The sequence below is a fragment of the Schistocerca nitens genome, chromosome 8 (genome assembly GCF_023898315.1).
Source record: "Schistocerca nitens isolate TAMUIC-IGC-003100 chromosome 8, iqSchNite1.1, whole genome shotgun sequence".
Classification (NCBI taxonomy): Eukaryota; Metazoa; Arthropoda; class Insecta; order Orthoptera; family Acrididae; genus Schistocerca; species Schistocerca nitens.
This window is the reverse complement of record NC_064621.1, coordinates 186,291,117-186,303,760: the sequence shown is the minus strand read 5'-3', so window position 1 is coordinate 186,303,760 and position 12,644 is coordinate 186,291,117. Positions and strand designations below refer to the sequence as shown.

The following is a 12,644-nucleotide window of genomic DNA, read 5'->3' as shown; positions in this document are numbered from 1 at the left end:
CGTTTAGCATACAGCGACCCAGCTGCGGTTGCGTTTCTGTGACATTCGCCTTATATTAAAATAATATCTAGTTTTTGTTCATTACTGAAGGCCTGCATGTCGACTAGATGACGGCAAATGTAACAACCCACAAGAAAACAGGTTTTAATATGCCAGCGTATGTGAATTACGTTACAGTATGAGAGCAGTTCAGCAGGCCAAATTAAGAGACCTTTCTGCACTGAAGGTATAGTGTGTCTTGATGATATTGGTATGTTTATGGCAGGATAGAGGTTCCAGTGCAGGCAGCCCCTGCTCTGAGCACAGTACTACATGCGATGCATTACGTCAGCTTTTGCTATCCCTTACAAGCCACGTTTTTAAGAACTTATGAGGTTTAGAAATGTGAAACAAAGAGTGTTACCACTAATTGTACCTCTAGTGGTCATTACGCAACAGTAAAAATTATGCACAGGACAACCATCATTTTGATACCGCATTATTTAGCACATTATAAGAGATGGACCGGTTCAAGTAAGGTATAGCTCAAGAAGGGGCTAAGCTGTCCCCCTCTAGGAGTGTCATCAAAGAAATATGGGCCAATGATATGTTGTCATACTATACCACACCATACATTAACACTTCACTGATGTAGTACGTCAATCACAACGTGATTACTGGCAGCGTGAGGTGGACACTTGAGTCTCAGGACGTGCGCTATCTGTGCGCTTCATTTATTTCAAGGGTCAAATTCGCTTCGCAATTTATCGGGACGTAACGGACGTATTGCGATGCTACCAACGCCGTAATTTTTGTGATTTTGTATGCTATTGATTGCATACGAAATAATAGGTTTGTCTGTTAAAAAATACACAAGTTTATGTTGAAAATAGTATTTGTGTACGTTTTAAAATTTCGCACAGTATTTGGTTTCCTAAGCCCCGCCGTACGTTCATGCTGGTGAAAACCGTTATTGCGTATCTACTGTTGTTCCAGAGATATTTGAGGTGGCAGAGTTGCATGACGCACCCTACACACACACATCCCGCGTCCGGCCATCCTGATTTAGGTTTTCCGTGATTTCCCTAATCGCTCTGGCAAATGCCGGGATGGTTCCTTTCAAAGGGCACGGCCGACTTCCTTCCCCGTCCTTCCCTAATCCGATGAGACCGATGACCTCGCTGTCTGGTCTCCTTCCCCAAACCAACCAACCAACCAACACACACACACACACACACACACATAGCGGACTGTGGGGCACATACGTTGGTACATGCACAATAATCACACGTTTATATTGACCTAGATAATGAGGCAAGTAGATGTTTCTTAAATGGTACGCTATACTTTTCTATTACCATCATTCGAACTTTCTGGAAAAGACGCGTATAGTGATGTAACGCATGTTGCTATTGTGATTCAAACTTCACTTAAAAGACGCTGGGAAATATTGTAAAGTCGAGGCGTTCGGAAGCGGCTGCAGATTGTAAACACGCCTCGCTCGACCTGCAGGCCGAGTTCCCGTGCTCTATGGAGCATGCACGGCCAACGCTACATAGGTACATCCTCATCCGCCCTCTTTTAAACGAAGTTTAAATCACAATAGCAACATGCGTTACATCACTACACACGTCTTTTCCAGAGCGTTCGAATGTGACTGTGTATGTGCGGATGGAAATGTGTGTGTGTGCGAGTGTATACCTGTCCTTTTTCCCCCTAAGGTAAGTCTTTCCGCCCCCGGGATTGGAATGACTCCTTACCCTCTCCCTTTAAACCCACATCCTTTCGTCTTTCCCTCTCCTTCCCTCTTTCCTGATAAGGCAACAGTTTGTTGCGAAAGCTTGAATTTCGTGTGTTTGTTTGTGTGTCTATCGACCTGCCAGCACTTTCGTTCGGTAAGTCACATCATCACATCATCTGATATATATATATATATATATATATATATATATATATATATATATATATATATATATATATATATATATATATATTCTCGAGCTCTGCTACAGGATTTCTTACAGAGAGCAAATAATTTTTATTTCTTATATGAATTCACCACTTTGATAATGACCATTTTCTTTAAGGTTAAATGACTCAAAGCAGCTGAAGGTCACATGGCATGCACTATCAATGGGACCAGGAAAAGATAATTTCCCATCAAGATCCACATTAAATATATCTTTTACCTTTTCTCAGTCAATGCAAAACTGGATTGCTTGTTAAGAACTGAGGCAACCTGCGGCTTTGAAAAACGGAAATGTTGCAATAAGGCTTTGTAATAACTGAACTTCATTTTTATTAGCAACCTAAGTTGAATTGCAACGTAGTAAAATAACCTGTCTACAATTTATAAAGCACCATTTGTTACAAAACTGACTCATTTAAAACAAGTGTCCTATGTTATAAGTTTGACTTCACAGATACTGTAAACAGACATAAAGCAAAGCATATAATAAGTGTGAGGATAAATGTAAGCACTTATTGTTTGATACCGGCTCAGAACACTTGACTGTAGCTCTGAATCTCATTGTTGTTTTCACCTGAATCATCATTCTCATCTGGACATTGTTCCTCTTTTGGATTATCTTGATTCCTTTTGCATCATTGTCACCATTATCTTCATCAGGTTTTGACTTTCCAGCTGCATCAAATTCTTTTCCATCTACTGTGTTCTGCAGCAATAAACAGAGATAGTGGTATAAATCAATCGTTCGTATCAGTGGTACTATTGAGTATTGAGACGAAATATTGCGTTCTTTTGGTCTTCAAGTAAATTAAATATAATTTTAGGCCACGATGTTTTAATGTATCTAACACGGAACGTCTTGAGTGCAAGACAGATACTTCAGTATCTAAAGAGTAAAATTGGAATTCTGTGAAAAATTACGACAGGGAAAAATGTCATGTGCATCAGGAGGGCAACAGAAAAATAAGCGTCCTGGAGGTGCAGAAATCAACCTTCTGTTGGTATGCATGTACTGTACCTCACAAAATGGACATCGTCGACATTTAAGAAATATCGAAAACAAACAATTAACTTACCCCATGCCCACCGAATCAAAAATGTCGCGCCATAGTGGTCACAATGCTTCGTACCATCAAGTTCGAAAGCGAACTCCTTAACTGTGGAGTACGTTCCGCTGGGTATCCACTCTTAAGGAATGCATATAGAATAATATTGGCGTAACGGGATGGTGAGAACTGATGGAATGTGATGGCATGCATTCGAATGCGAATCAGTCTGTCGTGGAGCTTTTTGTGAAACTGGATATCCTATAGCACATAGCTGCTGATGGTACGGTAATAAATTTTATAGGCATAGAAAAAACAAACATCCGAAGGATGAATTTGAGCAGTTTTTGTAGGCGGTACTGAATTTCAATGTCACACATTTTTCAGGAGGGTTAGTTTACTCTAAGGGAGTATGATTTTTATTTGCAGACGAGGAATGAAGCAAAAGCAAGTTATTTTGATTGGTTGTTGGTCAAAATCAGTACTCACACCATACCGCAGGAGTCTTACACCCATTTTCCCGCTATTCCTTTCTGTGACGTAAATATTAGCTACTGCCATTGGAAGATCACGCAAACGAGAAAGAATCGTTGGGGGCAGAGCACCTTCTTCTCACAGCGCGATAAAAAACTTCCCACCAAAATTACCAGATTACCAGCCAGATTTACATCCAACATTTTTTTTTTTTTCATCAGTCAGCTGACTGGTTTGATGCGGCCCGCCACGAATTCCTTTCCTGTGCTAACCTCTTCATCTCAGAGTAGCACTTGCAACCTACGTCCTCAGTTATTTGCTTGACGTATTCCAATCTCTGTCTTCGTCTACAGTTTTTGCCCTCTACAGCTCCCTCTAGTACCATGGAAGTCATTCCCTCATGTCTTAGCAGATGTCCTATCATCCTGTCCCTTCTCCTTATCAGTGTTTTCCACATATTCCTTTCCTCTCCGATACTGCGTAGGACCTCCTCATTCCTTACCTTATCAGTCCACCTAATTTTCAACATTCGTCTATAGCACCACATCTCAAATGCTTCGATTCTCTTCTGTTCCGGTTTTCCCATAGTCTATGTTTCACTACCATACAATGCTGTGCTCCAGACGTACATCCTCCGAAATTTCTTCCTCAAATTAAGGCCGGTATTTGATATTAGTAGACTTATCTTGGCCAGAAATGCCTTTTTTGCCATAGCGAGTCTGCTTTTGATGTCCTCTTTGCTCCGTCCGTCATTGGTTATTTTACTGCCTAGGTAGCAGAATTCCTTAACTTCATTGGTATATTAATATTTTGTTGTTGATACTGGTACATATATCTTGATAGCTGTGATTTCCGGGATTCCTTTCATATCCATTTACTCTTCAAATCCCAATTAGTCGGAGTAGGAAACAAATTTCTTACCGAAGGAGGGCATAAGTTTATGTATTCCATCTACAAGTTTTCTGGCCCATTCCGTAGCATGCTGTGCTTCGTCAAGTTCACGCTTTGTTTGAAATTTCGTTATCTTACGTCTTCCAATTCTGTAACATTGTTTGAATCTATGTAACCATCCGCTGCTCCCCTTGAAATTGCTGTAATCAATGTAGCACGTAATTTGATATCCATAACGTAGTAGGTCACTATCATGCATATCGTATAAACTGTATCGAGCATCCTTGAAACTCCCAATCTCCAGTTTTGGTGACAAGCGCTCCTTGCCCTTCCTTGAATACCCGTCGTTTTACTTTTGCACTACACGGTCATATTGCTGCAGACATATTCTAAATCTGTTCCTAATTATATTTTTACTGTGCTACTGATGATCTTTCAGGTACATAATTATGTTTAGTATCAGCTTCTTGGACAACGACTGTCCTTTAACACATTTCAGTGGAGACTGGATTTGTGGCTCCCTCTCCGACAAGGATAATGAACTACATGGCGTATCGTCATTACTGGAATTGTCATGTACAATCTCTGTACAGTCCAGCGCATACGACACCGCACATTGCACTAACGCATCTTGCAGAAACGCTAATATTTTATCTCCCACATCTTTCTCATTCTACGAAATTCCTTGGGTTCCTTTCTGACGATATGTCAACCGTTGTTGTGGATATATTGCAATGTTTGCTTTCGTTACCGTTGCCATAGCCATCCTTCGTATCGACACCATCAGCCCGCTAACACTGTTTTGAGTTATTCGTCGACTAAGCAGTTCAACTACGCTCCATAGGCTCATGCTGCGCCCACCATTGGATACGCCCAGTCCCGCCCCCTGTTGCGATTAACAGCAAATATTTTGGTTGCTTGGTAGACAGTATGTTGGAAATGCCGTAAGCATCAATGGTCTTCAGGAATTCCTTATAAGTTAACCTGGTTGCCCTGATCTGTCACTCTTTACGTGAATTAAAATATTGTAGTGCTATTTTCAAAGCACAATGTTACGTTCCTTTGCAACTACAATAACGTTCGTAAGTATTATCTCTTATTCATATATTGGTGTATGGATTTACATTCAGCCCGGGATTAACGTTTAACTGAGAGGAAGTAGTGTATGGGCTACAACACTGACGCCCTAGCCACACTGAGATAATGTGAAGTCCTGTCACGGTTGTCACACTTTGATAATATTGACGTCCTGTCACGCTGGAAGCCACTGCGATATTTCTCAGAGCCAGTTACGTTGTAACCTGTTCATAGGGATGGAAAAGAACAGTAGCTTATATTATCTTTTGGAAGAGTACATCTTCTGTAGCTCGTTTTCAAAACTAAAGACCGCTACCTTCTTTCCATAGGTTCCTCGTAACCATCAATATGTATTCGAATAATGGAATAAAATTATTTATATAGGCACCTTTCTGACGAGAGATGAGTCAAAGTTTGTCTTTGGCAGTTTATTTCGGTTACTTTACTGCGTAAGGACTACTGTTAGCATCAAAGGGCAGTGACCGAAAAGAAAGGGCGTAGATAAGATATTCTCGAAGAATTAGAAACGTTTAACCAATTTTTCTCGAAATGGTACCCCCATTCTCAGTGAGCAACTACGACTACGTAATAAAAGCTTCTTGAACTAAGAAAAGCCGTTACTTGATATTGAATTTCGAGTTTCCTCGTGAAGTGGCAGAAATGCTTTTTTCCATCTAAGTCAGCTCATAACTTTTCATTTATTAAATGATTTGTATTGGCTGCATTTCATGTTATATCCTTTTTCTGCAGGCTGTGTCATTCAGCACTCTTTGTATTTTATGTAATGGTGTTTTCATCCTTTAAACTGAACTTCTAAGCTCTGATGTAGACAAAATGTTACCTTATCTGCTGCTGTCAAACAAAATATTGCATTTTACCTCATGTAGTGAATAAGGTTCACCATAATATTCCTCTGTCTTTATTTGAATATTAAGTAGCCAGTTTCTTCCTGCTACATGGTTGGTGCAATGTTCACCTGCCCGCAGTTGCTAACGCAGGTGCCTCAGTCTGTTGCTAACTGTGGCTCTATATGTATGAGCAGCCCGTAGTGGCTCGCCTTCCATGTATTCTTTTTTAAATATTTGCGACTAAGGATTTCTCTCTTGATATTGACATGTAAGTACTGTTTCTTTTTTCTTTATTGTATTGTTAGTCAGTACTTATATAAAAAAAAGTCCCATAATTTTGTACTCGTGTTATAGGCCAATTTTAATATTTAATTTCTGATGAAGGTACTCATAGAATTGTCGAAACCAGATCAAAATACTTCAATTTTGTGACCGATGGCTGTAATAGCTTTAACTCTAATCCGTGGCACTATAAGAAAATCCAAGTGGCGCTTGAGTACACGTGCACAACACCTAATGAACGTTTAGGTAGGATGCATATAAACACCCACAGCAGTGAAAGAGTTAAATAACCCCATTCTCCTATTTCTGATTGATTATGTCCGACGATATTTGCTAGGCAGCTTGTCCAGGCACATGTAACTAATGATTTCTGTATTGGAGGAGGATTTGTCAATACACATATTTATTTCCTACCTCGTCAAGTAATCATAGTGGGTTCCACAAATCTGTCTTTCATAGAAACTGTGAGTCTGGTTTAATCTCTTTTTGAGTCACCTGTGTTCACCAGTTTGCCAAGAACCCGTCTTTAGATTCTGTGGATAAACTACACAAATCTGCTATGCCTCACAACTTTTGTGTGACCATTGCTTCAAGGTACGCGCAAACAAATTTTAGTTTGCACTTCAGCGGCCAAGATGGGGAGTTTGATAAGACAAACTGAAAATAGAATGAAGCATGTTCACCTCATCGTTATAGCTTTAGAACCTCATAACTTGCATGAAACGCCTATAATCGAATGGCAATTTGCTTCTTACGCTCATGCTAACCACCGTTTCAATTCTCCACAACTTCCTGACTGAGTTCATTGTGAGAGCACACTATAGCCATAGCTACAGGGTGACAGTTATTGAACTACATGAAATGAAATCGTCATAACTTCTGAACAGTTTGCGTCAAAACGTTCAAATTGCACGCTTGGCCGCGGGGCATAATGGAAATTAATATGCGCATGTTCACGACGAAGCCCACTTTCATTTGGATAGATTCACTAAAACCAAAATTGGCTCGAGCATTGGTGGACTGAAAGTCCGCATTTCGCTATCGAGAAGCCTCTTCACCCTCAATGGGTGACTGTGTGGTGTGCAATGTACAGTCACAGAACAATCGGTGCGATATTCCTTGATGGCACGGTGACTACTAAACGGTTCGTGAATAATTTGGAAGATGATTTCATCCGTATTTTGTAAAGCGATCCTAATATCGTCAAGTTGTGGTTCATGTAAGACGGAGCTCTACCCCATCGAAGCAGAAGATTATCTGATGTTCAGGAGGAGCACTTCGTAGAGTGCATTGTAGCTCTAGGGTACACAGAGGCCACTGACATGGCCTTCGATTGGCCGCCATATTCTCCGGATCTAAACACATGCGATTCCTTCCTTTGGGGCTGTAAAGACAAGGTGTACAACAATAACCCCAAAACTGTTGCTGAGATGAAAACAGCCATTCTAGAGTTCATCGACAGCATCGGTGTTCCGACACTTCAGCAGCTCATGCAGAATTTCACTATTCGTCTGCGCCACATCATCGCCAATGGTACCAGGGAAAACGAGTATCTATAGTGTTGTTTACGTGTTGAATAAACTGTGTGCACACAGTAGTTTGTAACTAATGTAGGTTTTTTCATATAATTCACTAAATCTCAACCTGATATTCAGTGTCACCATGGGTCAGACTGCCACTCGGTGCCACACAGTTACGTGTTTCTTTAGGTCACTCATCGGTTCCTAATATGACATTGACATTCCGTTACAGCTTAATGGGATTTTTAAACGTCTCTTCATTTTTCTTCTGCTGACGTATGTAGATAACTTGTTGGTAATTTTGAATGCAAGATGCATCTGTACTTCTTCGGATTCTACAATGGGTACTTCGACTGTCATGTTAGATCAAATACAGGGTTTGTGAATTTCACCTCATATTCTCTCATGATTCTCATTTTCCAAGCGATTTAACCATTCTGGCATTTCACTTTCTATTTTCTCATGGTTCTCATTTCCCAAATGATTTATTTGTTCTTCCAAACTCTTGTTTCTACGATGCGCTGCCTTATCCATCCATTTCTGTATTTTATCTTGTATATCACATTTGGAACTCTATTCCCTATTTTCATGATTACTTTATGACTCTTTTTATCTGTTCCCCTTACTGTTTTTTTTTCTCCTCCATTGCTTCCTTGTGGGTTCCTGTGTTTCGTTCTTCTTATCCTGATCAATCTTCTGCGTTTCCTCTGCCATTTCCTGTATTTCCTTTGTAACGTCATTTCATATCATTCTAACATTCTTCTTCATGTCTTTCGAAATTGCTTGTAACTTACCTCTCATATTCTTACTTTCTTTCCTGGGTTCTTCCCTCATTATGTTTCACAACTCTATCATTTCTCATCGCTTTCAAGAACTAGGTGATATTAAAATTGTCATCTCTAGTGTTGCCATTCCTATCTGACGAACAGTCACTTGAAGCCAATGGAGTAACATCTCTCACTTCCTGATCGAACACCCTCTCTCTTGGTCTCTGTAATTGCAAATTATCACCATCACTTCTGCATGTTATTATGTGACCTCGTCTTCTTCTCCTTAATATCTAGGTTACTTCCGGTTTGGTGTGATCTGTGGTACTCAACTCATTAACTGCTCTCTATCTCCGTTGTGACCGGCACTAATTCCACAGTCGCTTGTATTTTCTTTAGAGCCCAGTATATTCCCCTTACCGTTTGCACTGCCCTCGCTTCTATCTTGCCCCATCAGCTTATAAACATGACAGTATATAATGATGTCCGTGTCTGGACAGACACTGTTACCACTAATTTCAACCTTCTCATCGTTTATGTAATGAATACCGTTCTCTGCTGGGCAGTATGTGTCAGGTAGTGGCAGGTGGTTCACTTCCTTAAGAAAATGGTATCTTACCGCATATATACAAGTACTGCATATGAGATAACCCAAAATTAGGATTAAAAAATCTGGTACTGTTACCCTTACATCTTATTTTAATGCTACAAATTACAACATGCTAGAAAAGATAGATTCATTGTCCAGAATTCTTCTAATGTTACTTCAGCGCTCATGTTTACTGTTACAATCCAAGTTGACGTGGCTCAAAAAATGAGAAAAAAATTTCGGCATCTTGACTTACAAACAACTACAAATCTGTTTACTCGAAAACAAAGAATAGCTTTACATTCTCCGTTTATTCTTCACATGTATGATTCGTCTGTAATCTCCCTGACAACGATTCCTCGTCTAGACTGAAATGGTTGATCTGTATAAAAAATGTCCTGCCGAAAATACGGCACAAAATTCTTCTCACTACTACATTGTTATTTTAAGTAATATCGTTACTCAGTGTTCGGTTATCATGTATTACTGTGCTGAGCTTCAATCACTACTCTCCTTATTCCTTCATCCTGGCACATAACAACCACAACTCTCGCATTCCTGAGCTCAGACCCCATACTGCATGCACATTGCCCAAAACACTAATCCTGCTTCATTACATGGCATGCTGTGGTCGGTTAGTTTACAATGAGTGCTATTAGTAGGACATAGATTATCTACTTGTCATGAATTCACTTGACCTGTCTCAAATCTGATAGGGCCTCCTCATGAGCACAGCTGACATGAATTACTAGATATGAGACACGATCATTCTGCTAATATAATCAAAGAAGTCTGACGCTCCTCAAACAATAAAAAAAATTCTTACGTTTTTCTAGTTGCCCACACACAGTAACAGGTATCCATATAACACTTTCACGCAAATAAAACGCTTCAAAAAATTCCAAAACACTGATTTACAAAAGCAGTTAATCATTAGATATGGTGGAGAATCCACGTAACCTTGAACATGAAGCTTAAAAAAAATTAGATTCATATGTTATTTATTCACATCAGCAAGTTAATGTACACTCCAGTGGTACTATGTATTGCCTTTTGCCAAGTACCGTACGACGAATATGAAATTAAGTTACATAAATCTGAAATTAATGTTGCTCGCTGTTTCCCTGAAGATACAAAAATCCTGTCCTGGCAGAGGGAACCAGAGCAGACAAAACAATTTGCCTTTTACGCCGGTGCTGCTAATTTTGCTCAAGGTAATAATTCACTAACGGAAGGGCAGAACGCCACCATTGCGGAGATGCCTCTGTAGTAGAGGATGAGGTTGGCACCTCTGTCAGCACAATCCCTGGAAACTGCTCGTCTCCTTGCATGTACGCCATGGATCTTCGCTTCCAAACAAACGCTACCGTCGTGTACGAGATGCACACGCATAGGTGTCTCTGTGTCGTCAACTATGGTGTGCAGAAGATGTGCACACTTCTCCATCTCTAGTTGCAACTTCGCTCTGGTATTTCTTCCTGCCAATCAAGACTTGCCTGCCAGTCACAGAATATGAACACTAATTCCGACAATGACAAAGTTCCTTCAAACACAAAGATTTCACCAAGAAAATGCATCACCATAAAACTAAAATCATATTTCATTTCGCAGTCCCAGTTCCAAATCAACTGCTACTTCTGTTCTGTCTCCATAACATCACGCACATTTTTTACTAATTGCGCGTTTTTGCGTGCAGCTACTTGCCTCACATCAGATGTCCTCTGAAAGCAAAGAGCTGCACCTGAGGCTAGGCCATAATTTTTCTGCAAGCTGTGTTTTTTTTTTTCGAAAAGTGTTATGTTGTTATACGCCCAAAGCAATCTTCAGAACACGAAAAAGCATCGGCCACCCACTGACAGAGTCTCTTCCCTGGTCTCTGTCCAGCCACAAGGCTAAGCTAGTATTCTTCTCCAGTCAACGAAATCATTGATTATCAAGACTGTTAAATGTTCTGTGTTCACAGTTTCCATTCCTAGACAACCACTCGCCGATTTAATTTTGAGTGGAATTCCCTCACTGGGGAACTCCGTGCCGCTGGTTGTCAACAGATATCTTGTGTCCTGCACATTTGTCGCTCCTCATTAGCTGCAGTCGCCTGCGTATCCTTTCCTCACATCTCTCTGTGGGAGAGCACTTGCAGATGGTAAGAGCGACCCACAAGCAAGCGTTCATTCTCTTAGCAAACTGCATGTCGTCCGTCTAACGTTGGCGTCTGAAGTTCTGTAGAGGCTTCTAATTATCTTCTCTGCTTCTTCATGTGGAAACAGAACCCTTCTACCACTATCTTCTCCAACAGCAGTCTACCTTACGGTATTTGCTGCAAGGGTGGTCTGAATGTGTGTATGTGTGTGTATGTGTGTGTGTGTGGGGGGGGGGGGGCAACGGATCTCTCCTCCGTCCTTTGTCGATCGGTATCTGCCTGCCTTTCACAGAAGGTGCCAGGGATCGAGGACGGGAGTTGCCACATCCACTCGTGTCTCCTCTAAGAGTCGTCAACTGTATTTTCTCTGGAGCTTCGCCACATAGTGGCGATTTCATTATTGCAACGTCTAGCTCGAGTCAGGCCAGACTGTAGTGGACTGACAAGGCAGCCAGTCCACAGTGACGGGTAGCCGAAAGAGCACACGTAGACACACGCCGATTGGCGCGAAGTCTGGAACAGTATTCGTAATGAATGTGATAAAGAAAAGAACGTAGCTACTAGAACACTTAACTTTTATATCGTCCTTTGGTATACAGCATTCTTGATGATACAAGTGAGACTATCTTGAGATACATGCAATGGTACAAATGGCGCCTTGCTAGGTCGTAGCCATGGACTTAGCTGAAGGCTATTCTAACTGTCTCTCGGCAAATGAGAGAAAGGCTTCGTACGTGTAGTCGCTAGCAATGTCGTCCGTACAACTGGGGCGAGTGCTAGTACGTCTCTCGAGACCTGCCTTGTAGTGGCGCTCGGTCTGCGATCCTGACAGTGGCGACACGCGGGTCCGACATGTACTAATGGACCGCGGCCGATTTAAGCTACCACCTAGCAAGTGTGGTGTCTAGCGGTGACACCACACAGACAAATACTGTGCATGATAACTTTCCTGTGACGCCCAGCGTCTTGTTTGTTTCCCATTACAAAAATGCTCCAAATGGCTCTAAGCACTATGCGACTTAACATCTGAGGTCATCAGTGCCCTAGAACTTAGAACTGCTT

The 12,644-nt window shown here is 41.1% G+C and overlaps 1 protein-coding gene across 1 annotated transcript in view; it reads right to left on the bottom strand.

The window, feature by feature from the left end:
* Positions 1-2,396: 2,396 nt before the first annotated feature.
* LOC126199476 (uncharacterized) overlaps positions 2,397-12,644 on the bottom strand; it is a 129,496-nt gene continuing 119,248 nt past the window's right edge. Inside the window, exons 3-4 of the mRNA XM_049936398.1 lie at positions 2,523-2,654; positions 2,397-2,405 (exon numbers count right to left, since the gene is read on the bottom strand). Coding sequence (XP_049792355.1) covers positions 2,397-2,405; positions 2,523-2,654 — 141 coding nt within the window. The remainder of the gene's footprint in view (positions 2,406-2,522; positions 2,655-12,644) is intronic.